The sequence below is a fragment of the Engystomops pustulosus genome, chromosome 2 (genome assembly GCF_040894005.1).
Source record: "Engystomops pustulosus chromosome 2, aEngPut4.maternal, whole genome shotgun sequence".
NCBI lineage: Eukaryota > Metazoa > Chordata > Amphibia > Anura > Leptodactylidae > Engystomops > Engystomops pustulosus.
Window position 1 is genome coordinate 56,391,962 of NC_092412.1, and position 16,208 is coordinate 56,408,169.

Genomic DNA, 16,208 nt, shown 5'->3' on the forward strand with positions numbered 1-16,208 from the left:
GGAGTTCACCTTATTCTTCCTGGTGCATGTAAGTGCTTGATCTGGCGACACAATTTGAAAGTTAAATCCCGCGCTCAGTCCGAATCAGTCAGATTGTCCAATGTCGTATGAAAGCCAATGCAGCCGTGCCCAAATCCGATCGCGTGCAACACAATCCCCTGTTAAATAACGTTGGAAAGTCCAATGAAAGTGCATCCACGGACCCTTAGTAAATAAGCCCCTTTGTATTGGGGCCCATCAGCTTCATGTCTCCTCTGGATATTAACCCTTTTTATTTCAATAGGTGTGATGAAACACAAATGATTCCACATATTGCACCATACAACCTAATGTAACAGCAAAAGCAGAGCATATCCTCCCTAACTACAGGAAAAAGACGTCTGCAGTTTTATGACTAATTTATCCAAATACAGGATCTTCATAAACCCAGAATAATTTCAGTCTTCATTGAAATGGACATACAAAAAGTTGTGACCATAATTCATAAATACATTTATTTTATCACATATGTACAGTTTTGTTTTTATGCCATGTGTTGCTAGCCATAGTGTAGACAGAAACTGTGTCCCTTAAGCAGACCCTCTTATTACATATAGAGAAGTGGTCTCTACACAGACGATTACATTCTCAGTGTTCTCTGTCAGTCAATGCTGGGGGTTACGGGTGAATATAGACCATAGTTACAAGTCTTTTATACACGGAGTGATCAGGTCCCCCCCCTGCTTCTCCACCATATTGTTCTCTGCCATAGACCTTTAACTCTTTAGAAGGCCTCCAAAATAATTTTATACAAAATAAATAATAAATGTCTCTAATTAATGGCACTTTTTTATATTTTTCCAATGATCTGTGTCCAAGTACTTTAACACTGTAGTGCTCCCTCCACCAGCATGGAATAGAGAAGAAATGGTCGTCCAGGAAGGGCGTCCTGGTTGAATCTCACCAGAAGAGACATTTGGATCCTGGACTCTGTAGCCCGCAGTTCAGTAGGAAGGACATTCTTTCTCTGTATATTCATGAAAAAATGAGCAAGTCCAATGTCCGAGGTTAGTTTCCTTCTTCCCTGGTGTTCTTATGTAAGAGTATGAATTATTAAGGGGATGTAGTATGCCATATAAAGATCCATGATCTAAAGAGATATGATGAAAACCGTGAGGAGAAAATGATAGCAAGAGGCCTAACAACAGCAAAAATATACATCATTATCAGTGCATAGGACTGTCACATTATACAGACAAGTTAGTTTTTATGTTACTGCTTAACTGGTCCCTGTTATTACTTTGTGTATTCACTTACGATTTGCCATGCAACACGGCATTACAACATGGAATAAAAAAAAATTGCCGTACCATTATCTACCATGTAAGACACACTTTTTAGCAAAAAAAATATCTTCCTAAAAAGTGCCTGTGTCTTATAGTCCAAAGGTCAGGGGGATCCTGCATTACCAAACCCTCCTGACTGCTAAAATGGAGATCGGGTGAAGCGCTGACAAAGCATTGCATCTAATTTCCTTTTTTTGAATGTCTAAATCTGGGGTGCATCTAATAGTAAAGTGCATCTTATAGTCTGAAATATATGGTACATACTTGTCTACCCTTTCAGACCAACTACTACAGTATTATCAGCAAGACTTTTGGAAGTGCAGATGAAAATTTTTGAAACATATTAGGAATGCTGCCTAATATGACGTCCATACTGAGCACCACCTTTATTCAATGTATCTACATCAGACAACAGAACTACTATAAATGTGTTGATAACTCAGTTATCAAAAATCAGGCAGTACAGTACAGTGGGTACGGAAAGTATTCAGACCCTTTGAAATTTTTCACTCTTTGTTTCATTGCAGCCAATTGGTAAGATCAAAAAAGTTATTTTTTTGCTCCCCACCTTGACAGAAAAAAACTGAAATGTAATTATTTTTGCTAATTTTTAAACAAGAAAAACTGAAATATCACATGGACATAAGTATTCTGACATTTTGCTGTGACACTCAAATTTAACTCACATGCTGCCCATTTCCTTCTGATCATCCTTGAGATATTTATAACTTCATTGGAGTTCAGGCACACTCCTGTCTATATAAAACCTTACAGCTTACTTTGTATGAAAGTAACACATGAGAATTACAAGGTCTAAGGAACTGCCCAAGGAGCTCCGATACAGAATTGAGGCAAGGCACAGACCTGTCCAAGGTTACAAAAGAATTTCTGCATCACCAAAGGTTCCTAGGAGCACAGTGGTCTACAATCCTTAATTTTGGGATTGGGAAAAACCGATCGCGTGCGCCAAAAACCCCTGTTAAATACGGAAATAGTCATGAAACCCGATGGAAATGCGGTCTGCGGACCCTTAGTAAATGTGCCCCATAGTGTGATAATGGTTAAAGAATGAGTACATGAGGTTTAAGGAAAACTATGGAAAGGGAGGCATGTAAAGTGGGTGTGACAACATATAGGGGCCATATTGAACGGAGGTGTACTCAAAGGGGGAGGGGGCATTACAAGGGATTTAAAAAAAAAAATTGGGCATTTTACTTTGTTGTGGACAACTAAAGTAGCATTATACTTTTTGTTTATTTTAGTGGGTGGGGTAAGGGAGCTAAATGAATAAAGGGGTAACTGTATGTCATGGTGGCTGGTATATTCACATACCATAACGTAGAGTAGGGAGCATAGCCTAAGGTTTACTATGCACTTCTAGTTTCACCCCTGTTCTCCATGTTCAGCTCACCTGCTGGTATGTAGCTGGAGTCTCCTCTCTTTATTCTGTGCAGAAGTGAATCAAAGTAAATTGTAAAATCGATTCCTTCTGCTTTAGAAGGGATGAGGAAAAATCGGGAAGGGATTTTGTACGTAGAACAAGTTTTCTCACAGGCAAATCCCAGATTATAGAGGACGGTTTCAGCATCTGCTTGGCACAGCGTGAGGACCTCTGAAATACTAAAGAATAAAGGACATTGAGACATTGAAAGTCCTGAATCCGTCACATCTAGATAAGTATAACATACATGTAGCCTGCTGAATGTACATCACTGGTGGAGCTTAACTTTTATTGGGTGGGGACTACAACAATGATTGATCAGTCCTTACCTGGAACTGGTTTTACTGGTAGTGTTAGAGGTCATGCTGTAACCCAGGTTCATGGTCTTGAGATTTGGTTGCTCTAACACCACACTGCGAATGGTAACAACAGCATTTACAGCGCAACAGAATATTCAGCATAAAGTATTTTTACCTAAATTTTTCATTTTTACATGAGCTTCATAGAAGCTGTAATCTATGGGAAACCCCTGTTTTTTAATTTTCTTAGGCTACATTCACACGTGCTACGACACGTCGGGCTCATGTCAGCACGGGAGAGGAGGAGGGAGTGAGCGCTGCTTCCCCCCGTACCTCTCCATAGAAAATAGTAGCCGTGGGGCTGTAGATACAGCCAAAGATAGAACAGGCTTGCTTGTAAAAAAATCAGGAGTGAATTTCATATAATTTTACTACCAACATATAACTACCGATGATTACAATAAATCTTCCATTTTGTCTGTGAGTGAAGTAAAGGTTAAAGGAGAAGAGGACCTTACTCTTCACCAGGAGACCCATTTTTAGCCCTCCCCCAGTCCCCACAGAGCATAGTACATAGACTGCCAAAGTGTTTTTGTATTAAAAATTGGTTTTACAGAAAAAAAGATATGTTATATTGTACCTTTCATTAGCATCTGCTGTGTGACTAGGCAGTTGCCCACTGGGAGGGGCTGGAAAGGAGCAGCATCCCCCCACACTTGGGAAACAGCTACTCCATGTGACCTTTTCAAATATAGGAAAACACCCATCACTGGGCTTAGCGACGCCCCCTGCTCCTCTCCAGCCAATCCCGAGTGTTGGGAGTTATTGATATATTTGAAAAGGTCACATGTTTCCCTTTCCAGACCCTCCCAATTATGTGCAGTTTGCCTGTGGAGTGTGCAGAGGGCACACTGCTTTCATGAATCTGGCACCCCTGTACTGCTTTGGAAGTGTGCACTATTTTGGTGCACTTTATTTAAGCTGCAGCATTGTGGCGCAGACAAAATTGTGCCGCAAACTCCGATTAAGCAGTAACACGCCACTTGTTGGACACAAAATTGGTGCTGACATTTTATAAATACACATACAAGCAGTTTACTTTTTTTTTTTCTTGATAAACAAGGACACAGACAGTATGGAATGATGTACATGAATCGATTCTTTACCTCATCCTTTTCCTATGATGACTGGATAGAGCAGTTGCTAAAAAAGAAAAAAGATCTGAAAAAAATATTGATCCTTTGCACTTTTTATATAGTGACACTTTCCACAAAAGATTTCCCATTTCACACTGCCCTCTAGTGGAAAGAGTATACATTACAAGGTTTATAAGAATATTTCATATTTTAGTATACAGGTAGTCCCTGGGTTACATTCAAGATAGGTTCTTTAGGTTTGTTCTTAAGTTGAATTTGTATGTAAGTCAGAACTGTATAGTTGTAGCTCCACGCAATTTTTTTTTGTCCCATTTGTGCCGATTTTCCAAATTTTTGGCTGTAATGGATTATCAATTAAATGTAACTACAGACACCTTACAGCTGATCATTTCAGCCTGGGACTAAAATAAAGCATCCAGAGATCTTCATCAGAGGTCACATTGGGCAGAGAGGTCCATCTGTAACTAGGGGTCATCTGTACGTCAGGTGTTCTTATGTGGGGGACCGCCTGTATATTGTAAAGGAGGTTATTTATAAATGTGTAACATATTGCAAATTATTAAATGTCCAGGCTTTCTATTCCTGTTTAATTCTTCCCCATTCAGCCCATAGTATTACATAAATATAATACTCTATAGGACATTTGCATAATGATATTTTATGATGAAATATGGCAACTTAATATTTCCCTTCACCCATTCAGACCTTCAGCAGGGCTAAAGTTAGGCCCAAATATTTACTTCTGCAATGACAATTATTGAGGTAGAATAGTAAATTACAATCACATTACAATCCCTGTGGGAATATTAGACATATCTACAAACTGAATTTTGCAACATTTAATGTGCATTTCTAGGCATTATGCTTTTTGTCAATGAGTGTGTTTGTACTGTATGTTATATGGAGATATATCAGACATGAGCCATAAATATGAAGGCTGATATTTTGAAGGAAACAAGTCGATCCATATTCTAAATGTTCTCTTTAACCTACTGGTAACTTCTTGAGGTCGTACCTTCTGCTCCTAGAATAAAGTCATCTTCCAAGCTGTTTCCTTTACAAAGTGGCACTGAAAACAAAACAATATTAATGTATTAAAGTGTAACTATATTTTTGTTTTCCAAAAGCATCATTAATGTCTGTAACAACATATGGAGGCACTGACTGCAGCAGATGCACAGACCTCCATCCACATTAAAGGGGTTGTCCAGTCTTTAAATAAAACAATATGTGAGGTGCCCCTGTTTGTTCACAGAAGCAGGCCCTGCCACTCGAATCCTTTTGCACACGGATGTATTTTTTTTTTATGTTTTTAAAGCCCCCAAGTTATCTTTTTTGGAAGACTAAGCAACCCCTTGAATTGTTTGAAACCTTTAAAGAAGATCTACTATCAAAATCAAGTATGGATAAAACAGGGACACTTTCTCATAGACCCAGGCACCGTGACCATAATCTTTTTATATTTATTTTCAATGGCTTCCTTGTTTCTAAAATCAACATTTAAAATTATGCTAATGAGCCAGAAGGTATCTAAGGGTGTTACCAGAGCCCCCCCTTCGAGCTGTAGCTTCACAGACTGTTACAGTGTCTCACCTTGGCATTGCTCCCTCGGGAAGGAGAAGTGCTCCTGCACACTGTAACAGCCTGTGAAGCAACAACCCAGTAGGGCTCTGATAACGTCACCAGAGCTTTTATGGCTCATTAGCATAAAATAAAAAGATGATTTTAGGAGTAAGGAGGCCATGGATAACAAATATAAGAAGATTACCACAGTCAAAGTTTCTAAAGAACACAATAATTACCCAGAAAAACATGTCCTCGGAAGAAATATTGTGACAAGTTGTTATCTATAAATAAATTCAGTTACACGAAGCAGAGAGGATTTCCTGTTTTGGGTTATTTTTATCAGTTCCCATCAATCATAGTTATGCTATGTTAAGACTTTGCCAAAAACTTACTGAAAGTGCACTTTACTTATAGGATGCCCTCCCATAAGTTCTTCACTCCCAAGAACCGTGGAAGTTCCAGGAATGGTTTCCCACTGACCCCAATTATTCGGTGGGCACTTGTGGTCTCATGTTGCGTTTTTTTCTGTGGTGGACGGTGGGCACTGTGTTTGCATTGCAAATGTAAATTCCACACAGCGACGTGAAGCAAAAAAGAGACACACTACAGAATATAAATCTGTAGTGGAAATCTACTAAGCTGCTTCTGTGTTCTGCTCCAGACATGTTATGTGATCATATGTGGTCGGCCTTAAAAGCATATTCCCATCTGGGCTTTCACATTTATTTTAATTAATTTGCCCTATGTGAATATTTCTTCAATTGGATGTTAATAAAAAAATGTTACTGTGTGTAGATAATTTCTCATAAATGTAGCCATGTTGTCCCTTAGAAATGAGATGGCTTCCTCTGATACGACCACCTCACATTTTGGCAGTGGTGGCCAGACTTGCGCTATTGAGTCCTGCCTGACCACATGGATTCAGCAATCATTACCACAGGACGGCTGTGGTACACGCAGTAACTCCTCGGACATTTCATATACATAAACCTTTTGTTTCTTTGTGCAATCCTTCCAGCAGAGGTGGCCGTATCCAAGGACACAGTCTTGTTTCTAAGGGACCATATCACTACATTTATAAGAAATTATCTTCACAATGACATCTAATTGAAGAAATGTTTACATATGGCAGATTAATGAAACTGAATGTGAATGCCCAGACGAGAATACCCCGTTAAAGAGGTTCTGTCAGGGGGATTTGTGACGTTAAACCACCCACAGGTCCTTACGTAGATATAAGTCATAATACCATTAAGGATGTATGAAGAGGGCCATCTTGGACGGGGTCATCACTCCTCATGACATCATTGGGGAGTGACGATCCATTCCAACTGCTACTGCCCTCATCCTGGGGTCTCCGACTATGTCTGAAGGCCAGAGACTTTATCCTGCTCCCACGATTAGTGTAGGAGCAAAAGAACCTGCAGTGACGTCGAAAGAAGTCTTTCATAAGCGGGTGGTTCAAAAGAGCATAAACGTGTCCTGGATGTACAGATGATCCGCAACCTTCTCCCATTTTTAAGCAATTGAATCAGATAGAAGAAGAAGAAGGTAAACAGATATTTTGACAAACACACATACAATAACCAAATTTACCTTTAGGATTAAATGGAACATCTTCACATGAGTTTTCCCAACACAAACTGCAAAACAATCCAAATACGGTACATTAGATATATAATGTAAAGGATATGGGAAACAGTACTGGGAATTTATTATGTCTAGTAGGGATCCCCATACAACGTTAACCAATATAAACATAGTGGTGGACATTTAGCGGGTCTTCTACACCAGAAAATTGGATTACGACCCCAGAAATATTCTCAATTACTGGCGAAAACACCAGTTATTACTATTATTTTCCTCTTCGCATCATCTCCACACCAAGGGGACGCAGCCGGAATGTAATTAAAGAATATTTCTACAAACGCCCTTGTTGGCAAGCCCAGCAGTCAGATGTTATTTGTAGTTGATGATGAGATTAGCGCACATGCAGGGCTGGATTCTAAAGTGGGCGCATGCCCCAACCCCCACCAAGTGTGGGCAATTCGGGCCACCCAAATTGCCCAGTATGTGTTCACGTATGAGTTTACACAATAAATATAATTTGTAACCCCTTACTTTACAATTATAATCAGTTTTATTGCTGTTTTAGCTCCTATTGTGGGCGAGGACCCTCTATGCAGACACATTAAGGCTCATTTTCTTACAGGGTCACCGTAGTTCACAGAAAGTGCATTGTCCGACTACAATGCACTGTACTGCGATTCACTAAGATCGTGCGCCTGATATCATGGTTGTGTCGCTTCCCCCCACAGGTCTGACAGAGTTTACCATCTTTTTAGTGATGCATCTAAGTGTTAGGGCTTACGACACAATTTGAGAGGTTTAAGTCCAAATCATTTGAACTGTCCGACGGCACGCCCCCTAATTTGGAAGCCAGCGCAGCTGCGCCACATAAAGGGTTGGGTGCTCCACAATCCCAGCGCACACACTTTTTAAATACCTGTGCAAGCCATTTTAGTCCGAGCAAAGTGTTCATGCGACCCTTAGTAAATGAGCCTCATTATGATCCCTGTAGTGCTGTGAGATACAGTGAGCTGAAAATGTGGTTAGATTATCAGGGTACAGGGTTTATATACACTTTCATTTACCTTCTGAATATTGTACTAGTATCTGACACATAGAACTAGAGATGAAACATATAAACATATGAAAATTCACCAGATGCAGCGAAGGAGCAGGTGCGGGGACTGGAATGCCCACTACTTGCCAACTGCACCCATCCACCTCCGGACGCTCGTGCCCCAACCTTAATGCCCCTCCATGCCCCCACAAGTGCTACCAATAAGCTGATGTGGCGAAGAAACCCTGATAGACTCATTTGGAGAAACCATACCATAGGACATGAGAAATACGGCCATCATATAGACAACCATATTTCCTACTAAAGTCAATAGGGACCTCGTGGTGGCCATTTTTGCCCGTAAACAAAATGATCGTGTGCATGGGGCCTTACTCATTACACAACTTTTGAGTGTCTTTTGAGCTCAAAGGTATGTCCAGCACCTCTGGATTCACTTGATAAATCTGTGGCAAGATGTCTGGAAAATAAAAGTGTAGTGGAGAATGGAGGTTGGCAAAGAGTTGCATAAAAGTTGCATTCCATAGATCTGCAACATCTGGATTTGCACAATAAATCTGGAGTAAGTTGACTAAAGTAAGAAGTGGAGTGGGTTGTCAAAAAGTTCATAAAACAGAAGTTGTGACAATTGGGAGACATTTTGTGAGACAGAAAACTGATGTAACTGCAATGATAGTAGCTGCCAACCATTATCATATACAATGTAAAAAATAGACTAAAAAAAGTATCAAAAAAAATATTTGCGTAGAGGCAATTATTTTTTGCCTCATATTCCCCTGGAAACCACTTTGGGTCACCGTTTTTTATTGCTTTTTTGGTACATATTTTCCTGCAGTGTTTTAGTCCATAGTCACAGGAGCATTCACTGGAAGGAGCATTATAGGTCTTTACTTTGCATTTTTCCCTTTCCTTTTTGAATCTGCCTTGGTTTTAAAAACTTCAGAAAAAAATTCCAAAAAAGGAACAAAATTATAGTACTAATGCACAGAATTTTCTAAAAAGAAAAAGGTTGCTATGCTTTAGAACAAATATATAAGATCTGAAATTACATCTAACATGGGAACAAAATTAGTAATATCTCATTCTGCATCTAACATGGCCAATGAAATCGGGATCATTTCATGTATTTTGAACATTTAGCTGCCATATTAGTATTTCTATCATACAGAAGGCCCCACAGCTGAAATGAATTTGGACTGCATAGTGGCTGGAAGTACCACGCTCACCCACCTGTAATCCTTCAGCCAGTTTTCTATCATCTCCACAGTGCAACCCTCTGAAAGGAAGAGAAATCTTGTGTCATATTATTTAAAGTTCCCTGTTATGTATAGAGATGTAATAAGCTTTACTTAAACAACAAGCATCTCAAATTTACGTGTACCATCAAATGATGTCCATTTCTTTTATTAAAAGATTAAATAAACTTTTGACAAAATGTTATAAATGATTAGTGCACATAACAGAAAACTTTATTAAAGCCCAACTCTAATGTCATAATAATTTTTACCAAATTGTCATTTGCGATTCTCTCTTTAAAAACACATAAGGGCACATTTATTTACCAGCCCCAGGCGCGTTCCACGATCTGGAATGTTCGACTGGAACGCACTGTGCCGTGATTCACTTAGATTGTGCGCCTGATATCCTGCATGTGTCGCTTCCCCGATCAGGTCCGACAGAGTTCACCTTCTTCTTCCCAGCTATGTAAGTGCATTGTCTTGCGACACAATAATTAAAAGTTAAATCCTGCGCTCAGTCCGAATGCGTCGGATCGTCCAACCCCCTGATTTCTGCCGCATGAAAGCCGGCGCGATTGCTCCAAAATATGATTTGATGCGACACAATGCCCTTCTAAATAGCTCCAGCGGCGCAAATTCCGAAAATTTCCAACATGTCCTATCTTTTTACAGGCTCCCGTAGGGCGCCGTGCGCCCATTGCCATCAATGGGGGGGCGTATATCTGTCGTATATACGTCGACCGTCTGAATTTAGCCTTAGGGATTAGGTCCGGGATCGTCGTCTCCTGGGGCAGACGGGCACAATTCACCAGCACCCCAGTAAATTCACTGTCCACACTGTGCGACTTGGGTACTATTGCTCCAGACCTCAGTTTTATTAGGCAATAAAAACTAAATAAACTGAACAGTAAAAAGAAAGCCTAAGCCTCTCCGGTAATAGCTAAACATAGAGGTTCCCTACCTCACCAGGTGCTTGCCTACTGCCAAGCACCCCAAAAACTTACAGTATCAGTTCACTGCCACAGCTCCACAGGCCTTTGACGTAGCCGGTCTCTTCCCCATGGTTGAGACAATCTGGGAAGTCTGCACCAGGTAGTTATGCAGGACTTCCAGCTGGATGCAAATTAATCCTCATTATTGGCAAAACACCCAGCTTTCCCACATCCATCCAGGAACATATTCATTCTATACCCAAAATCTGCCTTAGTGGCAGCTACCATGCCACAACACTCATACACACATGTTTATACTTACTGTCAGGCAGTCTTCTTACCCCATGATTTTATGCAACTTAGTATAGGTGGACCACATGATGGAAGTAGATGGCAAGAGTTAGAGATGAGAGTTCCCTAGTCCTTTTCTTCCCTTGTCCCCTCCTCTAACATTCCTTATCTGAGCTCCCGGATTAGCTGTGTACTGTGGAAGATGTGCACTGTTATATAGATATTATGCTGTACAATGTGCAGCAAAACATGCATATAATGGTGCACATCCTCCATTCTTTAGTGTGACAGGTCAGGTGGCCGGGCCCCCCTGACACGGCGGGCCCCATAGCAGCAGCCATGGCTGCTACCCCTGTAGTTACCCCCTGATAAGGCCTTCAATAGGAGAAGAAACATACCTTTGTGGTCACAAGCTGATGTACAGTAGCAATACTGTACATAGATAATCAGCTTTCAATGGATATGCACATCAACCTGGAAACACACATGGACTTGATTGCCTATATAACATAACATATAACTATGAGGTATCCGGGCACTTTCTGTCCTTCTGTAGGTACATCTGGCATCAGATCCATCTACAATGCACTTACAGACTAATTTCCAAATCTCTATAAAGATGATGATATATGGCTCCATAAGTTTCAGTCCACACCATTCCCATGTTTCTGCTTCTCTTACAGTCATCAAGTATAGGTATTCCACTTTTGGTACTCACCTTGCAGAAAAGCATCATCCAGATCTTGAAAAGTGAATTCTGCCATTGACATTATTAGAGCTTCTGTGTCCACTTTGTCATTCACATGACGCGACCGTGACCAGGCTCCACACCTGTCTGGTGACACAACGCCGGCCATTGTTTCATGGGCTGTAGTGATTGTGGACGCTGAAAAATAAATCTTATTTTTTACAGTTCGTATACATTATATACATATATATATATATATATATATATATATACTCACCGGCCACTTTTTTTTAGGTACACCCTGCTAGCAACCGGTTGGACCCCCTTTTGCCTTCAGAACTGCCTCAATTCTTCATGGCATAGATTCAACAAGGTGCTGGAAGCATTCCTCAGAGATTTTGGTCCATATTGACAGGATCTCCTGTTCCACCACATCCCAAAGATGCTCTATTGGATTGAGATCTGGTGACTGTGGAGGCCATTTGAGTACAGTGAACTCATTGTCATGTTCAAGAAACCAGTCTGAGAAGATTCCAGCTTTATGACATGGCGCATTATCCTGCTGAAAGTAGACATCAGATGTTGGGTATATTGTGGTCATAAAGGGATGGACATGGCCAGCAACAATACTCAGGTAGGCTGTGGCGTTGCAACCATGCTCAATTGGTACCAAGGGGCCCAAAGAGTGCCAAGAAAATATTCCCCACACCATGACACCACCACCACCAGCCTGAACCGTTGATACAAGGCAGGATGGATCCATGCTTTCATGTTGTTGACGCCAAATTCTGACCCTACCATCCGAATGTCGGAGCAGAAATCGAGACTCATCAGACCAGGCAACGTTTTTCCAATCTTCTACTGTCCAATTTCGATGAGCTTGTGCAAATTGTAGCCTCAGTTTCCTGTTCTTAGCTGAAAGGAGTGGCACCCGGTGTGGTCTTCTGCTGCTGTAGCCCATCTGCCTCAAAGTTGAACGTACTGTGCGTTCAGAGATGCTCTTCTGCCTACCTTGATTGTAACGGGTGGCGATTTGAGTCACTGTTGCCTTTCTATCAGCTCGAACCAGTCTGCCCATTCTCCTCTGACCTCGGGCATCAACAAGGCATTTCTGCCCACGGAACTGCCGCTCACTGAATGTTTTTTTCTTTTTCGGACCATTCTCTGTAAACCCTAGAGATGGTTGTGCGTGAAAATCCCAGTAGATCAGCAGTTTCTGAAATACTTAGACCAGCCCTTCTGGCACCAACAACCATGCCACGTTCAAAGGCACTCAAATCACCTTTCTTCCCCATACTGATGCTCGGTTTGAACTGCAGGAGATTGTCTTGACCATATCTACATGCCTAAATGGACTGAGTTGCCGCCATGTGATTGGCTGATTAGAAATTAAGTGTTAACGAGCAGTTGGACTGGTGTACCTAATAAAGTGGCCGGTGAGTGTATATATATACACTTATAGTGATGGATTCCCTTTAATAGCCAACTACATTACTTTAGTAAATTTATCATGGACAGAAATTCTACATGTACATTTAATAATAAGGAAAAGTATAATAGAAAAACTGATACATTGATACTACTGAATTTTATCCAAACTGGTGTTTAGTTCAAACAACTGCACCAAAAACTGCATGTGTTGTTTCATCCTAAAATAATTTTTCTTTTTGGATGTTTCCCAATGATGTAGCTATTATTAGTGAAACAATAGTCAGGCTGGATTCATATGGCCATAATACATACTATGCCTACAATCTCCATTAAACATTTCTACTTTATAATAATCAATAATAAAACGTATCCAGTAAGAAATGAAACTTCTGAGCCCAGACCCCCATGCACCATTTCTATACTATAACTCATTCCATCTGTCTAGAATGGATGGTTTTAATTTGGTACATATTTTTAGTATTAACCACACTGTCCCTTAAAATACTGTATAAGATGAATTTGATCTATAAATCTTGGTGGTACAATGTCAAAGTCAAGAGCACTGGAAAAACAGAAGGGGGCACGCATGTAGATACTATACTAAGACCAATTTCCTAGTTAAAGGGCGTATCCCACAAATAACAATTATCCCCTTATCCATGGAGATAAGTGTCTCATCACTGGGGGTCTTAATGTTGTCTCCTCCAAAGATTACTAGAACAGGGGTTGGAAGATGCCCCAAGTCAACTGAATGTTAGCGTGAATGAATGACCCTTGTTCCCCACCAGCCTCACACTAGTCTTACACCAACAACATGGCAGCAGGAACATGATTAAAGTCTGACAATTCACCCATCAGGAAGAACATTCACCATCCCAATAGTGTTACACAACAAGCAATTCTCATACATCATCCACAACTGAACTTACCGCTAGTCTTTCTGCCCTCCGTATAGAAATATGACAGTCCCATCGGCTGAAGAACACACACAGGAAGCTCACTATGACAATCCTGCTATCTTACTTCTACATACAAGTTTTCAGTAACCACATTGTATTTCTGGCACTCCCATGGCACGTTTATAGTGTATATTTTTACCTCTTGTAGCTTAGCAGAAGCATGTTAGTATATTTGCATGTGCTCTATGCATCATTTGTTGCATCGTAGACTCAGAAAATTACATATGTGAGCATACAATATGTTGGCAAATGCATGTAAAATCTGTTGTTACAATAAAGGATGCTGCTAAACATAAAGGAAATCTACTGTAGTAGATCCAGTAGTAGATTCCCAAAGGCAGCATTATCCCTAAAGTGTATTTTATATGCAGTATGTAGCATTTTAGCTAAGAGTTTTCTTTTATTAATATGCTAATTTGTTTCAGAGGCGATTTGGGGAGTATAATGGCGTCTGCAAGCTACAGGAGCTAAGTCTATTACACACCCCCAGTAGACCCCCTCCTTGCAGGCCCACGCCGACTATATACCCGGCAGCACAGGCCTGTGAATGCACAATGACGCAGCCAGAAGAGACATAAGACTGAAGCCAGCAAGCCAGTAAGGAACAGGAGCTACTGCCCATGAGCAAAGCTCTCCTGAAGCTGAAGGCCGTGCTTACAGTCGGCACATAAGAGATACAAAAACCGCCCTAGGGCGGCACAAAGGAGCCCATATGCGCAAGAAACCGTGTTTGCAGGGCTGCTCGGGGTGGGGGTGGGGTGTAACAACCCAGAGCTCACAGAGGTTATTATATGCCCCCAGTAGCTTCTGCAAGGAACCTGGTAAAGTTTCTAATGACGTAACTCTTTACAGAAAGGGCCTGAGTAATCTAACCTCCTCAGAGCCCTAAATCAATATTCTCTAGGTATGGAAAGAGTTATCCATTTGCCTCCTTATCAGTCTGATATAAAGGACCACAAGAAGATTTCTGATACACTGCTCACTATAGGAGAAAGAAGGAGTGGAATAAAACTGAGGCACAGAAAGCGATTTAAACTGAAGTACCATATATTCCAGCGTATAAGACGACTTTTGAAGACAGAAAAATCTTCTGTCTTGTCTGGGGTCGTCTTATACGCCGGTAATCCCGACCGCCGCCGTGTATTCGTTGGATCGCGCTGCATGGTAAGTCTTTGCTGCATATTGCCACCGGAGGGTGAGTATATAAGTTTATTTTTTTTTTAATGCTGGGCTGGGCTGTGCTGTATACTACTGGGGGCTGTGCTGTATACTACTGGGTGCTGTGCTGTATACTACTGGGGGCTGTGCTGTATACTACTGGGGGCTGTGCTGTAATGGTAATGTTGTTGTTGTATACCTTATGTTTTTGAGCGACAGTTTTCCTGCTATATACCTGCATGTCATAAGAATTTACATTTAAAAAAGGACCATGTTAAATTCAAATCTGTTTTTTTTTTTATTTTTACCGGTGTTTTGTATGCGTTGGAAAAGGGGTAGTCTTATACGGCGAATATATCTTAAATTCCTATATTTTAAACAGGAAAGTAGGGCGGTCGTCTTATACACCAGGTCGTCTTATACGCTGGAATATACGGTACATCACTAACTGTTATAAACTGCTCCATTCATTTCTGAAACAAGATGAAATTTTGCTTTTTATTGGAACCAGTTTAACAAATCACATTTGATTACTGATGTTATTATTTGTTTAAAGAGCACATACGTTTCTTGGTGCTGTACATTCAGTAAGGGGTTTGCATACATTACATTAAGACAAGAACACATTTAAGTGCAAAATATAAAAACCACAGAGATCTGGAACAAGTGGAAGGAGGACCTACAATCTATATGGGAAGGTGGATGAAAACACGATGTGAGGGAGCATAATTATTGTTTGTTGTAGTGGGTTTTCAGTTTAGATTGGAAGATTTGGAAGGTTGGGGACAGTCTGACATGTTTTGGTAGGTGGTTTGGGTATGGAGGTGCGTAGGAGAAGTCCTGGAGATGATTGTTAGAAGAGCAGATGGCAATAGATTAAAGCAGAAGGACTACAATCCCTTTAAATGCCATGCAAAATGTATTATATTAGTCCTAGAAAACTTCTTTGTATATTTCCTTGTTCCCTCTTTGAAATAATTCCTACATTCCTAATTTAGTTTATATGTGACCTGTACTTGAAAGTTTCTCTGGTTGTTTGATCCCCTGTTAGTAAGGAAATGTTAAAGAAACTATTAAAA

General features: G+C 40.6%; 1 protein-coding gene across 2 annotated transcripts; it reads right to left on the reverse strand.

Annotated features, from left to right (window-relative positions):
• Positions 1-508: 508 nt before the first annotated feature.
• On the reverse strand, positions 509-13,987 carry TESPA1 (thymocyte expressed, positive selection associated 1). Of its 2 annotated transcripts, none has more exons than XM_072133019.1 (9): positions 13,942-13,987; positions 11,612-11,779; positions 9,663-9,708; positions 7,385-7,431; positions 5,238-5,276; positions 4,232-4,268; positions 3,096-3,179; positions 2,737-2,945; positions 509-1,129 (listed from the first exon to the last, which is right to left on the reverse strand). In XM_072133019.1, exons 1-9 carry the CDS (start codon positions 13,982-13,984, stop codon positions 984-986), a joined length of 819 nt encoding a protein of 272 aa, XP_071989120.1. In that variant the 5' UTR covers positions 13,985-13,987; the 3' UTR covers positions 509-983. The 2 variants fall into 2 exon arrangements, with proteins under 2 accessions (XP_071989120.1, XP_071989119.1); XM_072133018.1 differs by having other exon boundaries at positions 5,238-5,291.
• Positions 13,988-16,208: the final 2,221 nt, after the last annotated feature.

Bases quoted from the DNA above. Each gene is read 5' to 3' on its own strand.
- TESPA1 (XM_072133018.1), bottom strand. From the start codon at position 13,984: ATGGGACTGTCATATTTCTATACGGAGGGCAGAAAGACTAGCG. The intron at 3,180-4,231 runs GTAAAGAATCGA...TACCATTCGCAG, and splicing joins CATCATAGGAAAAGGATGAG to TGTGGTGTTAGAGCAACCAA. The intron at 1,130-2,736 runs GTGAGCTGAACA...ATATCTCTTTAG, and splicing joins CTCCAGCTACATACCAGCAG to ATCATGGATCTTTATATGGC.